The 26640-nt window shown below is 40.1% G+C and overlaps 2 protein-coding genes across 2 annotated transcripts in view; one reads left to right on the plus strand and one right to left on the minus strand.

Annotated features, from left to right (window-relative positions):
* Window positions 1–9211, plus strand: part of LOC141806823 (protein NLRC3-like) — a 56436-nt gene extending 47225 nt beyond the window's left edge. Inside the window, exons 12-13 of the mRNA XM_074692504.1 lie at window positions 7381–7554; window positions 8775–9211. Coding sequence (XP_074548605.1) covers window positions 7381–7554; window positions 8775–8793 — 193 coding nt within the window. The 3' untranslated portion in view covers window positions 8794–9211. The remainder of the gene's footprint in view (window positions 1–7380; window positions 7555–8774) is intronic.
* A 13567-nt stretch (window positions 9212–22778) lies between these two features.
* Window positions 22779–26640, minus strand: part of LOC141806726 (NLR family CARD domain-containing protein 3-like) — a 39312-nt gene continuing 35450 nt past the window's right edge. Inside the window, exons 8-9 of the mRNA XM_074692388.1 lie at window positions 24655–24822; window positions 22779–22968 (exon numbers count right to left, since the gene is read on the minus strand). Of these exons, the coding sequence (XP_074548489.1) occupies window positions 22779–22968; window positions 24655–24822 (358 nt within the window). The remainder of the gene's footprint in view (window positions 22969–24654; window positions 24823–26640) is intronic.

Genomic DNA, 26640 nt, shown 5'->3' on the forward strand with positions numbered 1-26640 from the left:
GAATCCTTTAACTATACGGGGTATGTTTAAACACACACACACAAACAAATAAATAAAAAGATTACGACAAACTATCTGCGCAACAGAAAGAGACGTGGATATGAAAAGCCTGCAGTGGTCCCTGTCCAGGTCAAAGTTTAACAAAGGAGAAAGGAAAAACAAAACAGAGTAAAGATGAGACAGCGTGAAAGACGAGGTATGTCTGTGTCCCACAGGAGGCTGAACTGTGCAGTTGGCAAAGGAACTATTACATACGTTTCTCTGACGGCTCACTCTCTCATTACGCCAGCTTTGTAATCATGTATTATCACCTAATACACACGTTCTAATAGTTTAAGCGGCTGTTTTCATATGGCATGCCATAAAGTAACAACTTATATAGCATTCTACCTTAAGCCTGAGCTCTTCAGAGCAACTTAAGACCAGAGCAGCAGTTGATGACTTTGCCTGAATTAAGACGCAATAGTGCTTTGTGATGAACTTAAAATTTTATTTACTCGAGGATTCAACAACAGATCTGTAGTACTTCTTGAGCATTCTGTTTCATTTGAAGCTATGAAATGGACTAAATACTATATTAATGACACCTTTTACCATATACAAGCCACATAAATAAAAAATTAAAATAATGAAACCACAGGACAAGTATGGTTGGTGTTACAGCTGTTACAGAATGGTTATTCTGTATCTTTCTAGAATTACTCAGAGTCCAATGTTGCATGCTATTTTGCTCAAAGCACATTCACGGTGAAGTTTATGAAGTTTGGTAGTTTGGTAGTTTCTTTCTATGTGTCCATCGCCTCATCATTTGTGACTTTATTATTATCATTTTGTATCCTTTATTATCCTGCTTGTTAAAGTATATTGTGAGTTATACTTCCAATACACTCCATCCTCTCTCTTTCCCTGCTTTGATAGCAGAGTCGTGAAGCAGCTGAGCCACCAAAATGAGTTCAGCATATTAGTAAGACGGCCGGGCAATCACTTTGTGTTTAAATGCTAGTCTGATCAACATTGGTTTCGCCTGAAACAAAAATAAAAAAAGGAAAAAATGAACTTGTAACAAAAAGCAACACAGAATATTACTCATAATTAGGTGCACTCTCAGATGGGTAAAAACATTAAAAAAAAAAAAAAGGAAAAAAAAATCAGAAGCACTTTCAAGAAGTATATCACTGTGCACACACATAAACATAACCTCTAGTGATGGTGGAAAAATCCTTTCGCTGTACTGGTAAAGGGCAAAGAAATACCTAAATGGACTGAAACTAGATAATTCATAAAGCCTTTTTTTTTTTTAGCAAATACATGCCTTTTTAAATCCGTCTTGAAAGATGTTTTTCTTGGCAGAATTATTTGCACAACAATTTGATGACATAACATTAAAACAGGTTATAGAAAATGATGCACAAAGATGCAACAAAGAAAGGTCGAACCAAAAACTGGGACACTTAAAGTGCTCAAAACTGTGACTGTGTTACATAAAACCTGTTTAATTTCTCTGAGCTAACGTTATACCAGTAATTACTTAATGCACTGTAATTATAAAGCTTCACTGCGCTTACTTCCACATGCAACAATTCCTTATCATGATTTATTCTCAAGAAACAGAGGTATGTTCTAACAATGTAATTGAAAAAGAAAACGCTTAAACTCTTTATCCTTTTTATTAATTGGAAGTTTTTAAACATCTGTTTTTGTTTTGTTTTTGTTTTTTGTTTTTTTGTTGTTTTGTTTTGTTGCTTGTACGTGTACTCTGTAGTTTGTTCGGGTGAAATGTTTGTTTCTCCCTTTGTTTCTTTCACTGTAGCGGAGAGGAACGTTAACCACTCTCTGTATGAACCTAAAGGCCTGGCTCTCTACACTCATAGCTCTTTGGTCATGCTAGAGGCCTCATAGTGCTTTCATCACAATGTCCACTGCCACACCAGTCACAGTGGAGAAGATGTGTGGCATCAGACGGAGGCAAAACAAAGTGGAAAAAAATTAATAGGTTTGAATGAGGTGAGGTGAGGTTAATAATTTAAATGACATTCAACAGATTCAGAACAAAATTATAAAACTGGGTCAAAAATAAAAAGATAACTTTAAAAAAGCAGATTACATATTTTTGTAGCAGGGCTCTCAGAAGTTAGCAGTGACAGGAAAACACTGAGGTCTCTGGAGGCCAAAAACTCTGGTTGCATTAAAGTCAGGGTGTGTGTGGAATATTAAGACGATGGATTGGGAGTGATTACAATCCATAGTATATGGAAATAAATATATCCAGAGTTCATTGTATGAGTGCATTTTGTTGTCATCTGAGTCTGTGGGCGACAGATTAGTGTTTTTTTATGTATGTTCTGTTCAGACTAAGGAGACAAATGTCATCAATAAATTACAAACACAGTACATGTTTCTATGTATGCATTGCCTGGATGCACAAAGCACAGAATAGAAACCCCCACTTCATCCAACACATTATCAACCTTTACATCCCAGCACGATTCATTAAGACATTATAATGATGTGCAATGATAAATCATGAATGAAACAGCTGTTTACTTAAATTAGCATTCTTCATATTGTGAAGAAAATATCCATAAAATTTTCTGCAATTTTTAAAACACTGAGATTCAAATGACTCTTAACTCGTGTACAGATGATCTAAAATAAAAAGCATAATAGAATTTTCCCATGAGGAAGGCCACAAATGATTTTTTTGCACAGCATGTTCAATACAAGGAAAAAAAGTGAAGATAATAAGCTAATATGCTGCTAAGCGATGGAAAACAAACAACTGACCTAATAAGCTTTTTACAACCGAGGCTGTACTGAGGTTAAGTTTGAATAAAGTAAAAATGTAAGGGGCAGAGTACGCTTCAATTCTGATCCATGACAATGTTCCTGTTTAGTTTCCATTTGACAGTGGCAGGAGATGGCACAAAACTAACTATACAGTTTTATTTAGGTTGAAATATTTCTTTGTTCCCTCTGTGCCCGAGTCAGGGCAACACTAGTGTGTAAGCTGAGACAAGGGAAGGGTCTGTGGACACACACACACACACACACACACACACACACACACACACACACACACACACACTCACACACACACACACACACACACACACACACACACACACACACACACACACACACACACACACACACACACACACACACACCAAACTGCTGCCCCAAAACTTCACGGTGAAATGTAAGCCGGGTATGGCAGAACAAGACAGATTGTGTCAGCTGCTGAAGAGTCAACTTCAGGTCTGAAAAACATCTTCAAGCTTGACGTATGCTGCTGGAGAGGTCCAGCTCCAAAACAGGGCCAGCGAGCTTTTGGCTCAGCTGAAGAAGAAAGTGCTGCTTGCATCTGAAAGACCAAGAATATAACTTCTGCAACAACACTGACAGGTTGTCATCATTACAGAGAGCTGTAAAAATTATGGGCCTTATGCAATACCTCGAGAGCTGTAGAGTTAACAGTAAGTAAACTACTAAGGTAGACCTAGAGTTTACTACACGGCATTTGGACAGTAAAACTTATATGCATAACCAGTTGGAGTTTCAGCACAAATGATAATGTGTTACTGGTTAATGACGCTAATCTTGTGACCTCACAAGTTGTTGTTTGTTTATAAGTAACATTGCCCATCAGTAGATATCAGTGGATGGATGCAAACAAATGTGTTGCAAAATATAGTCTTCACCCACAGGTCGTACATATCCTGGCTTTCTGAGATGTTGAGCAAGTTTGAAAAGTTCATGCTTACAGTGACAATAGCAAAGTCAGTGGGAAAAAGAAAAAAGCTGACTGCTTGTTGAACTGAATTATATACACAAATACATTGGGAACATGATATGATGAATAGGTGACTTCAGAACAACATGTACTGCAGGTACTGCATACACTCAGGGGCATGATTAAAAAAAGTCAAGTTAAAAAAAGAACTGAAGACAACTTTTTTTCTTTTGTTTGCTAAGTATACGTATGAAACAATCAGGATACATGGTTAGAAAGTCAAGTAAAAAAAAAAGTTTTTTTTTCCCCTTTCATTTTCTTAATATACCACCAGCTTATAGAACAGGTTGCAAATAGAATACATGTTTAAAAAAACACACACAGACACAAGGTGTCAAACCAAGATACACGTCAAGGTTTTTCTTTTTCAGAAGTTGCTTGTGCAACTCCGCTGTAATGGTCGCTGACAGTCAGCAGCTCTCTGATTGTAACGTATTCCCCATTGCTGTGTAATAAAATCTACCCAGTTCTTTAGTCGAACAGCTCCCAAAGATCACGAGAAGAGGATCCATTTCTCAGTTCAGCATTTATTCTGGTCACAGGTAAAGTTCACAGCGCTGGTCCCAAAAGAATGAGCCCCGATATCCGGGAGCAATACAATTTTATAACAATAATTGCTACGCCTACAAGAGGTTGAGTTAAACTAAACACCCGAGAGTAATTGGCCAAAAATACGACCGACACAACTGTCTCAACCCACAGCTGATGTCAGTTTTCAGGGAGGTGTGCTATCAAAGTGTGTGACTGTTGAATCAGAGCATGGAGCTAGGAGACTGGGTGAAAGTTTACACAGGGTCAAAGAGACCTCACAGACACAAGCTGGAGACAGGAGCTATCCTTCAATCTTCCAGATAGACATACATCGACCCTGAACATAGCATGTGACTAGATTAAAATGATAATTACGTCAATTATTCTAAAATTATATAACAGCTGGTCAGATATTTGTACACATCTAACAGTTTCTTATAGAATTGCCTGGTTGATTTCACTTCATGCAGGAGAGTCTCTGCCACAGCCTGGACTGTGAGGTTGTCCACGGTCAGGCGACGGTTGATCAGCACATACTGGATGGAGGGAATGAAGCGAGGGGTGATGAGTCTTTTCATCAGACTGTAATAGTGATCCCAGATAAAGTAATCCTCCAGCATCCCCTGGCATTTGTGCTGTTCCTCACTGGGGTGACTGATCTTGCAGCCGTAGCACTGCTCTTGGGGTAGCTTTTGATAGTCAGGTTGAGCAGATGATAAACAGCTGGTTTGATGGAGTCAAAGATGAGGGAAGACATCCACCCGCCAACCTCATCTTCCGCCTCCTCTTTCTCATCCTTCAAAAAAGAGGACGTCTCAGGAAGGGTCTCAGGAAGGGTCTCAGGAAGGGTCTCAGACAAGGTCTCAGACAGGGTCTCAGACAGGGTCTTGGACAGGGTCTCTGCCCCTGTAGAATAAGTCACCTGCTTCTCCCCTGGGTTGCTGTTATTGTTAAAAACAGCTGCAGTTGGCAGAGTTGTTGTTGTTCGGGGGAACAATCTTGCGTTTCCATCATCATCGTTGCTGGAGATATCGTCTACTCCCAATCCACCTGAAAAAACATCAGGATTCTTCTTGTAATACCTTCTGCACATTGTGTCAAGCAAGTCTGAAGGTGAGTAAAAATAGTAGTGAGTATTAGTAAGAGTAAGAGTAGTTTACCAAAATGCTTTACATACACCTCTATACAGCAATACATTAATAAATTGATATATCCATACATTAATAATACACACTTTAATTGGTTGGAAAAGAAAAAAAGAAAGACTGAAAAAAAACTAAAATAAACTCTGACTCTGTGAATACCCCTGCCTAAATGTTAGCTCCACAATATCAGCTACAAAAGTAGAAATTTAGAGAGATCAGTACTTTGACACGGTTGCCTATATTCAAATATATATTGAGATATCAAGTGGGGTAATAATGAAGTGAGAAACTTACCGGGCAACAGAGTTTCTTTCCAAGTCCATTCTGATGACTTCTCAACATAGCACGCAAAACTAAGTTGCAGATTTAGTCTTTAACAGACCTGAAATCCAGGACGAGGCGCTGGTCAAGCGGCAGGGCTTTATGGTGAGGTAAATATGTTTGCATATATACGTCTCCCAATCCTCCTCCTCTTTCCTTTCTCTGATTTACCCAATCTATCTTGCTCAACCAGAGGCGGTCCTGTTCACTCCTCGTCCTTCTTCTTCTTGTCTACATGTGGCCTCACACAAACACAGCCTCAAATTATCTGAAGGCCTCTTGCCTTGTAATGGCATTGCTCTGTACTACAGGAGATGATTTAAATACTTTGCACTAAGAGATGCATAAAGTAACTCAGAAAATCCCAATGAAGACTAAACTTGAGACACTAAACAAATGGTCTCCCCATTTACTCATCATGCTTTTTTGTGTGTTTAGGACAGGACCAGTGCAGGGACCATTAACTTTGAGTTTTTTCTTTAAATCACATAGTATGAAGTCAAGCCAATCAAAATTAGTCACCATCTGGCTAGCTGCAGGTAAATTAGCTTTCTATCAGGCTAGCTGCAGGTAAATTAGCCATCTACTAGGCTAGATGGAGGCAGGCTAGCTTTCTATGAGTGTGTTTGAAAGCAAGTTAGCTTTCTTTTAGCCTGTTTGCAGACATTTTAAAGCATTCAGCCACAAGTATTCCCCCTTAAGTATTCAAATAATCATAGTTTTATATCAAAAGAATATTAAATATGCAGTAGTGATGTATCTGGAACCTGAAGTTCCCATCGGTTGGGATAACTCCAGCTCCCACGGGTGGGGGCAACCCAAGTTACCACGGGTGTGGGCACCCCAAAATTCCCACAGGTGGGGGCACCCCAAGTTCCCACGGGAAGGGGGAGTTGATTGACAACATCAGGTGAGGGGGCGGGGTTGTTATGTAAATAATTGATTGACAACAACAGGTGGGGGGAGGGGGGGGGGGGGTGTGTGTGACCTCTTGACCTCTAGGGTCATAAATCACTTTTTGGCATTTTGTGCGTATCCATATTCTCTAGCCTCTTTTTCTGGCAGCAAAGCCAACAAAGTGTCATGAACATTTGAGCTTTATAAATGTATGTTGTTCTTTTTTTGCATTTTCTGTCTGTCATTAGTTCAGCAACAAGTGGCTTTAGTTTGCTGACTTTATTCACTTTAGTTTTCCAGGATTTTTGCATTTTTGCCTTCTTGATTTTGCTCTTTTTATTCTAATAATAGCCAAGAACACAAAACAAAGAGGTTTGACACGGTCAAAGAACTGTGAGCTCATCCATGCCACAAAAAACACACCCTCTCACCTGGTGAGCACACCTGTATCCCTTTCCTAGACTCCAGCCATGTATGAAGCACAGCTGTGTGTGTGTTTCTGTTATCTACAGATCTAGATCAGACTCTGACCACGTTAAATCCCTGAGTAAGTCCAAAGGAGAGGGAGAAACAGAAACACTGAGAAATGTTGGCTTCAGCTGTTTGGACTCTCACATTTCATCGTCTTCAAATCTCAACACATTATTAAACACTGAAGGATTTATCAACTCACATCATTTCTTTTTCTTTCAGATTGAGGTGGTGCAGTTTGTCAGAGATCAGCTGTGCTTCTTTGGCCTCTGCTCTGAAGTCCAACCCCTCCCATCTCAGAGAGCTTGACCTGAGCTCCAACGGTCTGCTGGCTTCAGGAGTGAAGCCTCTGTCTGATCTTCAGCAGAGTCCTCTCTGCAGCCTGCAGACTCTGAGGTCAGTTCAGTGTTGAGCTCAGTTCTTGCTGATTTCAGCTGTAATGGAACAAACACATTTAGTATCAGAGCAAAGACAGTTTTTATTCTGTTAACCTCTAAACTTGTCAGCGGCTGCTTTCCTCAGTGCAGCTGTGAGAGAAGGATGACGGGCTGCAGGAAGCTTGTTGTGATGCTGTCTCTGAGTCGACTGTTGTGTTGAGTTTTTCTGCAGCTCACTGTCAGAGTCTGTTGAGGTTTTCTTTTTGTTCACCATCTTTAAACAGCACAGTATCCCACACTGTGTTTCTTCATGTCACTTCTTTTTGTTAATTTCTCTGTTGGAGCCACAGCTTTTGTGTCTTTTCTCTTCTCTGGCCTCTTCTCTGGCCTCTTCTCTTCTTCTTTTCTCCAATAAATGTTGAAGTGACTGGACTTCTTTGTGTGTCTGATGTGATATGAGCCGGTCCTCCAGAGTCTGTGATCAGAGCTGCTTCCTGAGCCTCAGTCTGCTCTCCAGAGGAACAGTCTGCTGTAAAAAGTCAAAGTTTGATTCAGTCTTCAGATGTCAGTCAGATTGTTGTTTCTAAGCGCTTTGAAGCCTCACAGAAGTGAACCCATCCTCACGGTGAGCAGTGATTCTCTCTGTTTCTGCAGTCTGAGTCAACACTTGATGTCCAAAGTCTCTGCAGGTCTGTGAGCTTCCAGCTCAGTGTGTTCACTCCAACACGTTAACATGAGAGCTGAAAGGAAGCTGGCTGCAGCACACAGCTGCTCCACTGCTGCTCTCAACACCTCTGAGGTCCCTGCTGCTCTTTCTACTGGACTTCAAAAATCAAGCACAAAGCTGCACTTCCTCACCTGTCCACCAGAGGCTGGAAAAGACAAACTCCACATGGAGCTGTGGATTTAAATGTTCATGTTGACATTAGAAATAAACATGCTGAGCCTTTTAGTCTCTGAAGCAGCAGGGGAAAGGAGGTGATGAGCAGATGTTGGATTAAGCAGCAGGTGTTGACTTTAGCTTTGAGAAGTTAGCCTCTGGAAAGCCCTCACTCCTCTCCAGCTCCACCCTCTGTCCACATGTGCTCACTTTGGGCTCCAAACCAACATGGCGCTGGTCAGATGCTGAACTAGTCCATGGTGACAGTGGATATTAGGTCACGTTGGTCCATGATTTCTACAGTCTGTGGTGGAAACACTGAGTCATGACCTCTGCTCTCTGTCTCCTTCTCTCCTCAGCTGGAGGTCGTCTCAGTGAAAGTGGTGATGATCCAGAGAGGGTGAAGCAGCAGCAGGTCTTGTGTCCAGGGTCTACTTCCTGTCCCTGGTGTCAGACTGAGAACTCAAAGCCATGGGGCCTTTGAACTCTCTGCTCCAGCTCTTTGGAGCTCTCCTCTTCTGTAAATCGTCCGTTTCCTCTGAAGCCTTTCTGAAGCAGCTGAACACACATTTGACCCTCTGATGTGATCTCACATTTTATCCTGCTTCTCTTCTTCTTTGATGATGCTTCATCTTATTGTTGTTGATTCTGATTGGTTGATGCTTTGTGAAGCACTTTGTGAGCATGCTCAGACTGACTCCCCGGCAGCAGTAGAGTCTTTCTCTGCTTACAGGAACACACTGTGTCTGTTTCTCTGAAACCTTCATGTGGCTGTTTTATAAAATGATTGAAATAAATAAACTCTGACAAAGCTTCATCCTGACTTGATTTTGACTCTGAACTAAATCATTCTAGTGATTTGAGACAGAAAAGGTGGTAACTTTACAGTCAGAAGAGACAGAAAGACTAAATAAAGCAAACTGTGCTGAGAACACTTCAGAGGTTAATGAATGAAGATGAATGAGCTTGATGTGACTTGGTGCCAGATTCACAAATAAAGAGTTCACATCCAAAAACCCAGAGTCTGTAAACTTTGGGACACTGTAAAAGGTTCATAAAGCAGATTTTGATGGTTTGAAAATCATTTAAAGCTTTAATTTAATTTAATTTAACCATGCAAAGACAACATGTCAAAAGATGAAAGTGGAAACTGTTTGATGAAAACTAGATTCTCATTTTGGATTTGATCCAGCAACAGGTTTTTAAACAGGTGGTGAAAAATGATGCAGCTTCAAACTGTTCCACACAGTTTCCTTTTTTCAGAGAGACGACCACAAACCACACTCTGCAGGATTACAACAGCATGGCTCTGTGCTAGGAGAGTCCAGGTGCTGGACTGACCTGCTGCAGTCCTGACTTGTCCCCCACTGAAAACATTTGGAGCATCATCAAATGGAAAACAAAGGAGACCCTGAACTGTTGAGCTGAAATCCTCTATCAGGAAGTACTGAGACAACATTTGACTTTAAACTCAAAAAACTGGTCTCTTTGGTCTCCAGAAACTGGTCTCCTGGTCTACAGGGTGGTGTTGTTGAACAGATGATGACTGTTTCCTGTTTTCCTGTAGCGACTCTTTGATCTTGGTCTTTGCTCTACTTTTAGTCAAATGTAGAGTTGAGCTGATTGGAGGATCATCAAACATTTCCAGCAGCATCTCCGCTCTTTGTGAAGAGGAGTGAAAGTCAGACGTCGTGGAGGAGCAAAGAGCACAGAGAGAGGAAATGATGCAGAGAAGGCAGATGCTCACAAACATGTAGGGGAGACCGGGGACAGTTGTAACATTTTGACCTTTCTGTCTCTAACTCTGAGCTCTTTTAACCCAGTGTTTACAACCTGCTGTACAAACCAGCTTCAAGTGTCGGCTGATAAATGGTCTAGAAAATGTCTGCAGCACAAACAGGAAATGCATGGCTCCATCTCAAATACAAGGAGTTGAATGTGTGTATTCTTTTCCCTTGAGGATTATTATCCCACAGACAGCTCAAGATGTATTTTGGCCTTTTTCAAAATGTCTGTTCTCATGAAATCATCCACACCTTCTTTTTTTTTCAGGAAAATCATTGATGATGTTTAAGAAGTTGTGGTAAGAAAAACATCCAAAGTCTAACTCTCTTTTTAGAAGAAGTATTTTCTGCTTTAAATGATGCAGATTGACTAAAAACCTGAGTGTAATTGTTGCCAAAACTGCCCAATTTATCAGATGTGACACATCAGATATATCAAAAACAAAATGATGGAGCAATATGTTTTGAGGATTTAGTTAAAATGGTTCATAAACAGCTCGGTGTGTGTGTGTGTGTGTGTGTGTGTGTGTGTGTGTGTGTGTGTGTGTGTGTGTGTGTGTGTGTGTGTGTGTGTGTGTGTGTGTGTGTGTGTTAAAGCTATCACTTAACCCATTTTTTAAAGGTTACAACTTTCCCACAGCAACTTTGTTTCAACTGTCTCTGAGAGCATTAGCGATGAGCTAGCTTGGCTTACAGCTAACAGATAAAACATTACCACAAACAGTCTGAATGAAAGGTAGCTAAACAGACACATGATTAACATGATGTATGTTTGATGAGTTCAGCTCCAAAGCATGCTGGGTAATCACAAAAATAATTTGAGCAGAAAGAAAGCTTCCCTCAGAAACATGTTCCCCCTCACTAAGTTAACTGTGTCTGCTCCAGGCTCTACTTCTTCACATGTAGACTAAGGACTGAACTGAGCATGCTCAGAGTGAAGCAGGTGATTCCCAACTTGTTCCTGAATGGAGCAAGTGTTCCAGCTGTCCCCGCTCTCCCCTCCTGTGGTCCAGGTCCCCAGCTGGACAGGTGTGTGTCTCTGTGTGTGAGCCCTGTGGTAGACTGCCCACCTGTTCAGCCTGAGCCCTGTGTCCAAAGACAGGTGGGTTGGACTCCAGCCCCCGAGACCCAGAAAGAGAGAAGCGCTTCAGACGATGGATGGATATGTTGAAGTGCCTTAAGAAAGATTTAACAAATCCAGGTTTCTGCCGCTTCCCAAAGATTTGAAGCTCTATTTTGGGGTATAAATTTATTCTTCGAAAGATTTTTAGTCCACTCATTATTCTCATTTGTTTCCTGCTCTTCAGACTTGAAAAAAAGTTCACTCAGGTTTGCAGATTTCATGACTCACTTTTCAAAGCCGACTGCTTTACTGGATTTCTTGAAGTGAACTTGAGTGATCCGGGCTCACAGTGTGGACCATAAATCCTGCAGCATAAACAGACTAAGTGGAGGATACCTGTCAGGTGATGGTGAGAATGAGGCTGATGTAAAGTGGAGCATGTGGGGTTGTCTGCGTGAAGCAGCAGCAGAAATGGCTCCACTTCTCAGAGAACTCTGGAAAAAACAGACACTTCACATCTGGCTCGGGATGGAAGATTGGTTTGGACAGAGAGGAGTACTGAGTTAGCGCCTGCGTCTTTGGTCTGCTGGATAGCTATGGTAAGACCTCAATAAACATCTTTGCTCTGTTTTTTATAATTCATGAAATGAAAGAAAAGAGAAGAAATTAGAGATACCAAGTCTTTATTTATACATAGGATAGGTTATAAGATTGTTCTGTTATTGTTAAAGCAGAAACTATGACCACACAGACTTAATATTCAATCTAATATGGTTTGATTTCAATAAACTATCCTTTAACATTAAAAAATCTAACTTCATGATTTTTGGTAACAAAGACAAAACAATGGATGCTGTAGTAAATATAAGAGGTATTTAAATTAATAGTGTAAATGAAATAAAGTTCTTAGGGGTTATCATAGATGAAAACCTAAATTAGAAAACACATATAAATGCAATAAAAATAAAGATAGCAAAAACAATCACAAAGTGACACAAAGTAAAGACTTATCTAGATGATAGAGTTTTGCACCTTTTCTAGAACCCACTGGTCGTGTCTTACCTGACCCACTGTGTTGAAGTGTGGGGAAGTGCATGAAACCAAATCATTCAGTATCTTCAAAAACAGTTTATTGAACAAATACAGACATAAAAGATACCCTTAACCTTGCAACTGAAAAGGAAAAAATATATTAATTAAAAAAAAAAAAATTACTAACAATGATAATAAAAAATGTTTTTTTCCTTTCTGCTTGTCTTTCTGAAAAACAAAAAACAAACAAAAAACAATAAAACTAATGTAAAGCTAAAGGGCATGCTGCATAAAGAGGCAGATAAAATAAGACTTATTCTTTCTGCTTTTTATTATCACTTCCTTGAATACAGTACTATGTTTAAAAATGAAAAAACTAGGGCTGTCACTTTAATGCTTTAATGAGATTAATTAATTACACCACAAATTAACGTGTTGTGAAAATTAACGCAGAATAACTCATTGGCTGCCAGCCATTTTCAGAGCATCTGGAACAATCTTTAAGACCCAAAGAATTTAGTTTTCTCTGACTACGTAAACACCAAAACTACCTAAGAAGAGTGGACCCTCTTTTTTTTTTTACGTCTCTCTTCCTGTTTTTGAGCCAAAAAAACTGACAAACATAATTTTTTTTTGATTGTGTTCATCTCAGGCGCTCCATCCTTTGATCCTCTCCATGATCTCCTTCATCTTTTCTCACGATGCCTCCGCTCTTTCTCTCTGAACTACCATGACACATCCTCAGTTGGAGCGTGAGCTGTCTGAACTTTTCTGACTTGCAGCGTCTCTACATGTCTCTGTCATCTCTCATCTTCTCCTCATATCCATGCTGAGCTCTCATCCAAAAAGAGCACCGCTCTCACTCACAGTAGTTCACAAGCAGGATTTGGATTGACAAGCTCCACCAGACAGATAAAACTTCACACAGATTTTCTTGTGATTTTCTTTTCTTCATCATTGTTCTATGAAGGTTTCTCTGACAGATATCAGAGTTGTACCTTGCAGGGAAGGACTCATCATCAAAACTGTTCAAGTCTGGAGTGAGGAAGCCACTTCATTGTTGCAGAACTGCTTTTAGTGCACCAGCTAGAGAGAGCTCAAGAAGGCTGCAGGAGGAAAATTTCTACCCTTGTTCATTTCTGTTTTCTGCAGCACTGACTTCATTTTTATCAAAAAACAGTCTGTGGCTTTGTCAGTGGATAAACTTCAATAACAACTTGAACTCAAGAGTACCATATATCTGTGACGTTACAGAGAGAACTGAAATATGACGAGTAGATGAAAAGACCCTGCAGTACCTCAGAGAAACCAGCAGATGGCAGCATAGACCTCTGTGGGAGCACTGAAGCTTCCTCCCTCTTCGTGTCATTTGACCTTTGAACTGAAAACAATGGGATTGGAAACGCCACCACTGAAAACTCAGGATTTGATCAACTTTAACAAAATAAGAGATTGACACAAATCTAGCAGGCTGGTTGTGAAATATGTTGGTACAGAGATGTGTTTAGTTTTATTTAGAAATATGAAATAAATCAGCTAAAGACATGAAACCAAAGAGGAAAATGTGGCTTCTTCTGATTGGTCAGGGTCCTTCAGTATTTCTCTGAAGCTGATTGAATCAAGCTGACAGCGTTCACCAGCTGACTCACTTTAAAACATCACAACTGGAGAACACTAAAGGACCATTCCACCCAATACGTACCATTTGTTTGTTGAAACTCTCTAAAATTATTTTATCAACTCTAAATCTGACACAACAAAAACTGAAGTACTCAAAACCTGTGTTGGCCCAGACGACTTTATTTAATTCTTGACGAGGTTCCTAAGACAAAGATGGTTTCATTTTCCTCAGCCTTGTTACCAAAACTCCTGTGACCTCTAAAAAGCTGGTTGATAAGTTTGTCAGCTTATTTCTTTGTTTCCCCTCAAGAGAATGTGGATTTCAAAGGGCTTGGTCATGTTCATTTAAATTTTATTTCTGACAAAAGAAAATCCTTGTATAAACTCAAAAGTTGCAATTTTTGAAAACATTCAAAGTTATTTTCACATTTTGAAGGAGACGAAAACTCAGCTTGATCTGATTTCTCATCATGTCATTTATTGACCTGTCGTATCAATGATGGACCAAGAATAATTAAAAAACGTTGTTTATTTGAATTCATTTGAGAAATAACAATAAAGTCACAGAAATGAATTCTGGGAAAAAGGGATGAAAACTAACTTTAGTGTTTAAAGAAAGCAAGATGAGGCTTTAGCAGGAATAGGAGGGCAGGTACCTCCTGTGCAGAGGACACAGTCTCCTCTCTGGTTTGACTGGGCTCACTTCATGCTCCCATCATGGTTTGGTGCATCTCATCCCTCCTCTCTCCACATTTTCTGTTTCTAACAAGCTGTCCACCAAATAAAAGCAAAAAGACCCCCAAAATAAACTGAAAGTCCGCACAAGGACTTGAGTCATCTTGAAAAAGCCTGACTTAAAAACTGGCTTTGATTTAATAAGTTTAACATGATAATGTGTGTTTTGTGCGTAACTGTGTTATAAATAAAAAGGCATACAGTGATTGACACATGTTCAACGTGAACCCTAACAGCTTAACCGTTCTTGGTGAAAGCTAGTGTAGTGAGAACAGGGGTTTAAGCATTGGTTTTGATTCAGTACTGATCTTGAATGCAGCCTCCTGAAAGAAGGTCAGCTCCTCCCTCTCATCAATGGAGTCTATATAAGACACCTGTGGCAACATGGCAGCCTTTTGTTTTGTCTGCTGGTTGGTGGCCAGAGGTTCCCTGCGTCGAGGTGGGCTTTGGTTCAACATGACTGGTTTTAATTCTGAGTAATCTTGCATTTACCTAGAATTAACAGTTGAATTGGTCTCTGGAATAGTGTTATGGCTGTGTGCCTGCGTGTCGGCCTCTCTATCCTTCCATTTTGGGCGACTTGTCTGGTTTGCTGAGGTTTGTCTTGATTTTCTTTGTAAATTCATTGATTAAGTTTTATAGACTTCTTTCAAAGAATCAATTTTTTATCTTTTGTAAATAGTCTCCTTTCCTGTGTCTTGTGGGTCCTAGGACTAAAGTTTGGGTGCAGTTACCTGGTTTGTATGTGAAGCCAGTTAACTGGTAAAAATGCTTAAGGGTTAATCACACATATACTACATTGTAATAAAGAAATCATTGCATGTAATGCATTTATTTTCTTTATTTCAGGCCCTTGATCAGCTGATGTTTTGCCTGATTCTTTGTATTTGTATTTTAGGCCCTTTTGACTTGAACCAACTGGTGTAATTGTTTTTCTTTAAACTTTTTGCTCCTCCTCCTCCTAGTGATGTGGTTGCCAGCTGCTGGTGGAGGCTAGGCGCTCTAGGTGGTTCCCTGCACTGTTTGCTGTGGTAAGCGCACTAGAACACGATAGCTTTCACCTGTTTACTGTGTTTGCCGATTGCTGTGGTTCACAAGTGGTGAGTAGTTGCACTCCTGGAACACATCTTTAGACGTTAGGCTGCCTCCCCCCTGCTGGCGTCCCTCACTTCCCTTTCCCATTTTAGTGTTTTCGAATTAGACATGATTGGAAGCGTCATTTTTTTTTTTTTTTAGCTTAAGATAAATCATTTTACACTGTAATAAAACTTTATACATTTTCCTAAAATTGACTAGTTTATCTTTTACAGTAGGGCTGCCACGATTAGTCGACATAATCGACTTCGTCGACGATAAAATTCAGCGACGCAAATTGTAACAGTCGACGCGTCGTATTATTGTTTTCATTGTCGTTGTCACATGGTGAAATCAAATACCAGGGGGTAATACTCATTTGTAACTTCAGTTCACAGCATGAGGTGCTGTGTTATTAGATACTTTTATGGGAAAAGATCACTAAGTTCATACGTGAGGAATACTGATGAGGAAAAATCTCCACTCCCAGAGAGCGCTGTGCGCTGACGGAGGCTCTGCATCTCCGGCTTGGACAGCCTGACAGCTCCCGGAGTTTAGCGTCTGATAACGTGATTTAGAGAGTCTCCTTCACTCTCTGTTACAGACAGTTTTTCAGGATCTGAGTCACAAACTAGTGTCAAAACTCCCCTAAAGAGAGGACATTTATCTGATGGAGCTCTTGCTCTGAAGCTCACACTGCACTGGTAACACTCAGTGGGGAGGAGGAGAGGCGGAGTGTGCATGAGCAAATAGCGCATGTAAAGAAACGAAAGTAAACGCGTTTTCATGCAGGGTTATAATAGTTAACTAAAACGAAACTAAAAACGAAAACTAAAATTTAAAATACATTACAGTTAACTGAAACTAATAAAAACTAGAAAAGAAAAGAAAAACGATAAGTAAACTAAAACTGCATGTTGTGTTCACAAAACTAAGTGAAACGAACTAAAATTATGGACAAAATGTCCTTCGTTATCGTTTTTGACTCCATTTATTAGTCTTCATGATTTAAATTAATCCGACACATTTTCCCAACCAACTTTACAACAATTTTCAGCAGTTGTCAGCGCCGTACGGCACCAACATAGGGACGTACTACGACGCTGACTATGCTACTGGTGCTCTGCGGTGCTCTGTGCTGCGACAAAACGTGTTATTGGAACTACTATACATACTTTACATGGAAGAAGAAATGGCTACAGTTGGTAGGAGGCGGCAGTGTCCCATTTGGGATTATTTTGAGTACGACAGTGAGACAAACAAATGCAAGTGCCTGGCGGAAATTAAAACTGGTGAGATATGTGGAGAGCTTCTCAAGGGAAAAAGTCCCACAAACTTAAAAGTCCATTTGAGGAGCACCCATAAGTAGGCTTACACAGCCTATGAAAACAAGGAAGCCGAGAGTTCAGTCACTCAAGATACTGTTTTATCACGGCCAAATAGCAGCTAGCGAGGAACAAAACCATCGTGGAATGTTTTAACAGCCCAAATAGCTGCTGGCTTGTGAACTCATACGAACACAAAAGGCGCGAGGACATTTTAGTCAACATGTTCTTCGAGACTGGGATATCGACACAGCTCTGTGACAAGCCAAGTTTCAAAAGGTACAGCGCTGCACTCGAACCAAAATTTAAACAACCCGGAGCTGCTAGGGTAAACAACCTGTTGGTAGGAAAGGCGGAGAAGGGGAAAGAAAAACTAAAAAAAATAATCGCAGAGGCAAGGAAGGTTACCCTCTGTGTTGACGGGTGGAGCAAGAGGGGCTTAACAGCAGCCTTCATGGGCATCTCCGCCTGTTTCTACCACCCCCCTGATGACATGGTGTACCATGTTCTCCTCAACCTGCACCGAATGGAGCACCCCCATACAGGAGAGTCTATTGCTCACTGCATCGACCAAACATTAGACACGTGGGGATTGCAGAAGAGAAGGTGCTGCTTATTGTCACCGATAATGGCTCAAACATAGTTAAAGCTGTGCGGCTGCTTGGAGAAGCTGGTGTGGACTCTGAGGATGCTGGAGTTATGGATGAAGTGCTGGTCGAATCAGAGGAGGAGTTGGATGACAAGGAGGATGAAGAGAGTGGAGATGAGGCAGGACACCGCCTCGGTGAGTGTGCTGTGATTGTTTATACCAGAGTTACTCTAGTGGGGTCTAAAATAACCCTTGCAAGTCTAAAACTCAGTATTCAAATATAACCATGCTGTAAAGTTAAGAGGATATCTTTTTATATTTTTATTTTGGGTTGAAAATGTTACAGTGAGTTAACCAACACCATAAGCTTTGATTGATATTGAACCTTTTATTTTTTTCAGAATGCGGGTTTTTATTTTATGTCTATATAAATGTGTGTGTGTGTGTGTGTGTGTGTGTGTGTGTGTGTGTGTGTGTGTGTCTGTGTCTGTGTCAGTAGCCTGTTGACTCCTGATGTGGCTCAATCTAAAAATGTTACAGTGGAAAATTGTCTCCATTAGGTATCATTAACATAGTCATGTCATGTTTTCCCATACAATATTGAAATTAATTATGATGGCAATGTGAAATTTATGGAGCCCACGGTGTAAAAAATTAAATATAAAGGCAATGTTATAATAATCTCTGCTCTATATGTCCTAATTCATGAATGCTTAGCCCTTTAATGCACAGTGCCATCTACAGTGGACAGATATGTATTTTATATTTTGGACCATTTAGGCTCACCATGTCCCAACTATCAGGTGGCAAACACCAAAACTACATTCTCAAGTTTCATAAAGATATGATCTTTGTGTCTTTTTGTTCATTTTGAGATATTACATCAGAAATCCATAATGTCCAACAAAGAGGGAAATCCACCACACCATTCAGGAATAGGTGTTAAGTCTCATTCTTGAAGAATTAATCATGTAAAAACATCTACTGTAATTCAATGAGATGTAAGGAACACTTTTATGCAGATTTTAAAATATTTTCCTTGTTTATTTTCATCCGTGATCAAAATTAATACGTCCACTCCAGAGGACATTATGCTGTAAAAATTATATTCTGTGTATTATGTCTGTATTCAGATTTCACCTAATTTTGAATTATTCAGTAATTTTTTTAATTGAAAGTAACATGATAACAATTTAATTAAACTGCAGTATTAATTATGCTTTTTTTGCGTTTTATTCCATCTTATTTCAGTAAATATGTGTAACAGATATGTGTTTGCAGATCTATATAAGGTTCCATTGAATTATTATTTATCAACTCACTCAAAATGAAACATTAAAATCTGCACATCATTTTAACTTGTTTAAAAGCAAAAACAAAAAAATCCCATGTGATTTGATAAATTCATGCATGAAAGGGTTTAAATTATTATTAAGTTTCATTAATTTTTCATTTGTTTTATATTGGATGATTATACATGATTTTATTATTGTTGTCTGTTCTCTCCATTTTCTTTGCTAAGACCTTGACCTGCCAGATGTTGGAGAGAACAACAGATTCCAGCGAATGCCTTGCCTGGCCCACACCCTCCAGCTCACACTGAAAGATGGTATGAAGCACCCAAGTACTGAACCCCTCATAACCAGAGCAAGAAAGCTGGTAAACGATGTGCGGAAATCATCAAAAGCAAACGAAGAAATGGTCAAAAAGTGTGGCAAAACTCTTGTCCAAGACTGCAGCACACGCTGGAACAGCACTTTTGACATGTTGAGAAGACTGCTGGACGTCAGAGCTGAGCTGAATCAAGTACTTGAGGACCTTGGCATGGACACACTTCTCACAAGTGATTGGTCTAAAATTGAGAACCTTGTCAAGCTGCTTGAGCCCTTTGCCATTCACACTGACCAGCTTCAAAGTGACAGCCAGTCACTTTCACAAGTAGTGCCATGCCTGCTCAACCTTGAGGCACACCTGCAGACGACAACTACTGGAAAGCAATTAGCTCATGTGCTGCTGAAGTCCTTAAGAGAACGTTTCGCTGTCATTCTTAGTCCTCATTGCGCACAGTTTGATGCCACACCAGCCGCAGCCTGCCTATTGGATCCAAGTGTGTCACTTGTTCAAACACCAGAGATGGGGCCGCTGAGGAGGGCAGCAGAGGCTTTTGTGCAACACCTGGCAGCTCAGTATCACCAAGCTGCTTCTCAGGATGATGATGCCCTCATTGCCTCTCCGCCTGCACCACACTCTGCCCCTGCTGTCCTTCAGAAATACCGCTTCCTTGCATCCCGTTTGCAAGTCAATGCATCTTCGATCAATGAGCCTGATGGAAGTAGGACAAACAGCCTTTTGACTGAAATGAAGGCATATGCTGAAGCAGTCAAACAGGTTGCAACTGAAACCCCATTGCAGTTCTGGAGCTCAAGAGAGAAGAATGTCTATCCAAAACTTGCCCCTGTGGCACTGGATCTAGTTAGTGCCCCTGCCTCACAAGCCTTTGTGGAGCGCATCTTCTCTGTGTGTGGACTGTTGACATCTGGCTTGAGAAACAGAACAACCACATCTCTGGAGCGGCGTGTTTTCCTCAAGATCAACAAGAAACTGTTGCTTGACATTAACAATGACTGAAGTACACCCAGTATGTGGGTGAAGTAGTAGTACAGCTAGTACAGCCTCCTCCACTAGTAGTACACTCTACTTGCACATTTCACAGAGCAAATCTTTCTCACACACACACACACACACTTTCATACAAAAAAATATGCTACTTTGACTCCTGTAAGAATAGTTTTGCAGAAATAATTTTGAAAAGTTCAGTCCAGTAACAGTTCCAATGTTAGTGATTTAAGTTGTAATTGGATAACAGGCTGCCATCGTGTATGTTTTGTTTGGGAGCAATGAATCAGAGCATGTTTAACAGTTTAACTGCATGCGAGTCTGCCTTTAATTGTATTTGAGTCTGACTTTATTGTTAAAGAGTCCAGGTTTTAAATTATTTAAGCTCATCTTATACTGTTTTATATAATTTATGTTTAAATTATTTTTATATAATTTATGTTTACATTATTTTTTATTTTTTATGTTTATATTTTTTGTAATGAGTTTATATTACTTTCTTGTGTTTAAGGCAGCAGCCAACAGTACAGTATCAGCACTGACTGAGCACTAAACACTATGTTGCACTTGAAAATAAACAGTATTACAAAATAATTACTCTGACCTTTTTGAATCCTGCACCTGGTTAATAAGGTATGGAAAAACTAAAACTAAACTGAAACTAAACTAAAACTTAACTAAAACTAAGCCTTGTTACAAAAATCAAAACTAAATAAAAACTAGAATGCCCGCTCTAAAACTAATTAAAACTAAACTGTAATGGAAAAAAAATGGCAAAACTAACTAAAACTAAACTATAATGAGAAAAACAAAGTCAGAACTAACTAAAACTAAACTATAAGGACAAATCCAAAACTATTATAACCTTGTTGTCATGGAGACCTAGGAGAGAGTCAGGCGGGATCATACAGAGAGCAAAGCCCCAATAAACAGATAAACATTAGAAAATAAGCTCAAAGTCACTAATAAGCGGTCTGTCCAACACTGCGAACAACAACTTCATTTCCCTGTTACCTGCTCCATTCATTTTGAGATTTATTTATTTTTTGTATTGTACTTATATTTTTATGTCATCATGAATGAAATAAAGATAAACAAACATGACACAGGGCTGACCAATCAGAGGAGAGAACCTAACTCTGGGTAAATGCAGTGAAAATGCAACACACAGGTTGAATTATAAAGGTCTGCACAATTTAAAGGACAAATTAGGTTGAAACACAAAATAATCGTGATTAATCGAAAAAATAATCGATAGATTAGTCGACTTTAAAAATAATCGTTAGTAGCAGCCCTTTTTTACAGTGATAATAAACATCTTTTGCTTCAACAGAAACATTACAGAACAGCTGACAGCTGCTGTTCTAATGGGAACCAAGCAGAAAGAGCTCACCATAACACACACAAACAGCTCCTTTAAAAGCAGCCAGCTACGTTCAAGATCAACACCAACCAATATCCACAGGGAGCTTTGAAGGCTCCTGGGTCCACTTTTCAGGAAGTCAAATCCAGGTTTCTGAGTTCCTGAGGATGAGTTCTGGGTTATAAGAGCAGAAAGAAAATAGGCTGAGAAATACAGAAAAGAGTTTGAATCAGATTGAGTTAGTTAAAAATCTGGATTTCGTAGAGCTCCTTTCACTGAGCATGCTCACAAAGTGCTTCACAAAGCATCAACCAATCAGAATCAACAACAATAAGATGAAGCATCATCAAAGAAGAAGAGAAGCAGGATAAAATGTGAGATCACATCAGAGGGTCAAATGTGTGTTCAGCTGCTTCAGAAAGGCTTCAGAGGAAACGGACGATTTACAGAAGAGGAGAGCTCCAAAGAGCTGGAGCAGAGAGTTCAAAGGCCCCATGGCTTTGAGTTCTCAGTCTGACACCAGGGACAGGAAGTAGACCCTGGACACAAGACCTGCTGCTGCTTCACCCTCTCTGGATCATCACCACTTCCACTGAGATCAGCTCCACCATTTGCCCCATCTGAGGAGAGAAGGAGACAGAGAGCAGAGGTCATGACTCAGTGTTTCCACCACAGACTGTAGAAATCATGGACCAACGTGACCTAATATCCACTGTCACCATGGACTAGTTCAGCATCTGACCAGCGCCATGTTGGTTTGGAGCCCAAAGTGAGCACATGTGGACAGAGGGTGGAGCTGGAGAGGAGTGAGGGCTTTACAGAGGCTAACTTCCCAAAGCTAAAGTCAACACCTGCTGCTTAATCCAACATCTGCTCATCACCTCCTTTCCCCTGCTGCTTCAGAGACTAAAAGGCTCAGCATGTTTATTTCTAATGTCAACATGAACACAGACTCTGACAGTGAGCTGCAGAAAAACTCAACACGACAGTCGACTCAGAGACAGCATCACAACAAGCTTCCTGCAGCCCGTCATCCTTCTCTCACAGCTGCACTGAGGAAAGCAGCTGCTGACAAGTTTGGAGGTTAACAGAATAAAAACTGTCTTTGCTCTGATACTAAATGTGTTTGTTCCATTACAGCTGAAAGCAGCAAGAACTGAGCTCAACACTGAACTGACCTCAGAGTCTGCAGGCTGCAGAGAGGACTCTGCTGAAGATCAGACAGAGGCTTCACTCCTGAAGCCTTTAGGTTGTTTCCTCTTAGGTCCAGCTCTCTGAGATGGGAGGGGTTGGACTTCAGAGCAGAGGCCAGAGAAGCACAGCTGATGTCTGATAACCTGCAGCGCGCCAACCTGAATGAAAAATAAATGAAGGAAAAAACAAATTTCTTATTCAATCAGTTGATGTGTTAAATGTGTAGCTAAACATTACAAAGTCCTGATCAAAGATCTTTGTCCTGAAATAAACACAGACTTTGTCCTTCTGTTCCTGAGGATCATCATGATGTCATAGAAATGTAGTATCCCATAGATGTCTGCGTCTCCAAAGACATCTCAGTCTTTGAGTCTGACAGTATGATGTTTTGCTGAGGCTTGTTAGCTCAGGTTTGGCCTCACAGGCCTCTTTATCAGCAGAGGAACTTTCCTCCTGTTCATGTCAACACACATTAATAACATGCTGCTGATCAGAAGACTTTGAACTAGTGCTGTCAGGCGATTAAAAAAATTAATCTAATTAATTACAGGATTTGTAATTAATTAATCTAATTAATCACATTCAAATCTCATATCTGCTTAAGGTCCCAAAATAAAGAATTTGAATTCCAGGACATTGAAATTACATTCAAAGACACTAAAAAAAATACTTAAAAATGTATACAACACATTTTTAGGTACCCTGATGCATAAGGAACACATGAAAAAAGTTTTATGGTTCTATCTTTACAAAATCTACACATTTGTGCACCTAAGATGAGCTGATTTGATTTTTAGGACGGTTTTTGCTTCTGACACATTTTTACTCGATGTTGACTCGATTTTCACTGCAATATGAACTTCTATTCTTCTATGAGGTCAGGAGAACCAGGGCTAAAGGCTAAAAACTGTGAGGAACTATGTACAAAACACTTAATTCAAGTCTTGGATCAAAGAAAAGTGAAGTATCTTCGTATTTACATGCTCTGAACACACAAACTGTTGCTGATTGGTGCAGAGCAGCCCCAAGCTGAAACATGACACCAGGAAGATGGAAGCACATTTTCAAAGAATTCTTTTGATTCAATTACAGGACATATATCGATCATTTAGGGCTTGTTCAATGCAGTCAAGAGTGTAGAATTATCTGTTTTTTACGGAATTGAGCTAGAGCAAACGGTTGATTTTCTGCAGATTTTCAAAAAGGACGTGTGAATAAACGCGATGTGGATGGCAGTCACAAATCACTCTCGCTTCCCTCCGGTTTAAAGCATGTTGCTGACCTCACGTGTGATACATTCAGGGACCGTCAGAAATTTGAAAATCTGACGAGAACACCTCTTTTTCCAAGTAGGACACGCGGTTTGTAAATGCCAGACATTTAAAAATAAGTGCGTCTTCGAACGCCCCGTGGGTTTGGGATCCAGATTAGTCTGCGTTAATTTTTTTTAACGCATTAATTTGCGGTGTAATTAATTAATCTAATTAACGCGTTAAAATGACAGCCCTACTTTGAACACAACACAAACATTGATGAGAAAGGAAAGAGAATCAACAGAAAGCTCCCATTCGTTCAGAGGATCTTCTGGATCCAGATTGGACTATTAGAGAAAAGTCTCCACATTCTTTTGATTGATTTACAAACAGGGGATCTTTTTCACACTGACTTAAGAGTCACACAGTTTTCTCTGACTGCAAACTACATTCAGTACATTTAACATCAAAAGATGAACTCAAGAAAATCTTCAACTCAACTTCATTAATGTGAGAAATGTCTGAACAAAGTCAACTTCCTTTGTTCAACATGTCAGAGCAACAGGAAGGACAGAGAGTCAGTGAACTGACCTCAGAGTCTGCAGTCTGCAGAGAGGACTCTCCAGAAACCCACACAGATGATTCACTCCTGAATACTGCAGCTTGTAGTTGGCGCTCAGGTCCAGCTCTCTGAGATGGGAGGGGTTAGACTTCAGAGCAGAGGCCAGAGAAGCACAGCTGATCTGTGAGAGAGCGCACCTCTTCAATCTGAAAGAAAAAGAAATGATGTGAGTTGATAAATCCTTCAGTGTTTAATAATGTGTTGAGAGTTGAAGAAGATGAAATGTAAGAGTCCAAACAGCTGAAGCCAAAATTTTTGAGGTTAAACACTGTCAAATAAAACATGTGAAAAAGAGCTCTCATTAATATCAATGTCAGTGTCTTGTTACACCCCTTCAGAGATGAGTGTGTGACTGAAATGTCTTCATATGTGGGCCCAGCTCTGGCTCCCTTCCTCTCTTTTGCCAGCTTCATCAGTGGCTCCATCCCAACAAACTCAGTTTGTGCAGACAAACAAAGAAAAAGCCCCTGACACTGATTTAAGACAACATCACAAAGTTTACAAAGAAGCTGAATGTGTCAGGAGGAATTGTGGGAAAATATGAAGCAAAGGCATGTAGAAGCATTTCTTTGAGGAAGAGTGGAGGCAGAAAATCCAACAACTTCATCAGTTTCCGTGAAACTAGTATGAAACTAGGGCTGCAACGATTAGTCGACATAATCGACTCGTCTTGTAATTGCAGATATATAACAGAGGGCTGTTTCGGGCTGAAATGCTTCGAAATGAGCCTAAAAGTCACTGAAGTTGTAGCACTGTTCTCTGTGTCTCGTTGTGCAGGCAGGTAGAGTATGGCACGGCTTGGATGGCCAGTGTGACGGTGCAGGAGATTGCGTATCAATCAATAGTGGAGGAGGATCGATATTTTAACATCTTAAAAAGAGTCAACCAAACCAAGTTCATTTGTAGTTCTAAACACATTAACAGTGTGTTGTTACATGCTTTATGTCCCTCCTATGATGTTGTTCCTCTCTCCTACAGCGTCCTAGACCATTACATGTAAATGACTTGTTTGAAAATTAGGTGATTACGTCATTTAGCGACTTGTTAAACCTGTAAAATCAGGTTTCAACAGGAATCACGATATTTGAGGGATGGTTAAGTTCCCAGCTTGCAGATGATACTACATTTCTTTTAAAGGACAAAGAACAAGGTAACGATATTCAACTAATAAATGAATTCTCCAATGCTTCAGGCTTAAAGTTTAATATATCTAAATGAGAAATACTACCTCTCCAAGACTGCAATGATCCAGTCATTGGGAATATCTCAACAAAGGATTCGGTCCAATACTTGGAAATTGTTATAACTTAAAATCTCTTTGCTAGGCAACACAAAAATCTCTCAAATAGAATTTAAAAGACCAGAACTATATTCAATAATTGGCTTCAAAGGGACCTTTTCATCATCAGTAGAGTTCTCCTCTCTAAGGCAGAAGGTTTTCCTGTTTTGTGTATCCATCCATCTCTCTTATTGTAAATAAGGCTACATCCTCAACTATCAAACAGAGTTTTCTAGATTTTATATGAAAGAACAATAGAATAGAATAGAATAGAATAAAATAGAATAGAATAGAATAGAAAATACTTTATTTATCCCCGAGGGGAAATTCAGGAGTCACCACAGCATTTAAGAAAACAAAAGTAAGAAAAAGTATAGAAAGTGCAAAAATGTCCATAAGAAATTAGACGACGACATCCCGTCCACCACTCGTCCACCACTCTCCAGCCCAGTCAGTCTCCACCTCCACAGGGTCCAGGACTGAGCCTCCCCAGCAGTCTGTTCAGTCTCTGTCTCCTGGATCCTGTCTGCTCACAGCAGGCGAAGCTCTTCCGATGTGTCGCGGCGTCCGATGTCTGCTCCGTCAGCCACGTCCGTGAACAGCATGATACCGCTGGGTTAGCACAGCTAGCTTATCCATCCCCCAGGGCTAGATCCCACGTTCCCAACAACGATGG

Source organism: Halichoeres trimaculatus, unplaced genomic scaffold, assembly GCF_033239565.1.
Source record: "Halichoeres trimaculatus isolate MK-OKI-2021-1 unplaced genomic scaffold, fHalTri1.1 fHalTri1_scaffold_17, whole genome shotgun sequence".
NCBI classification, from domain to species: domain Eukaryota; kingdom Metazoa; phylum Chordata; class Actinopteri; order Labriformes; family Labridae; genus Halichoeres; species Halichoeres trimaculatus.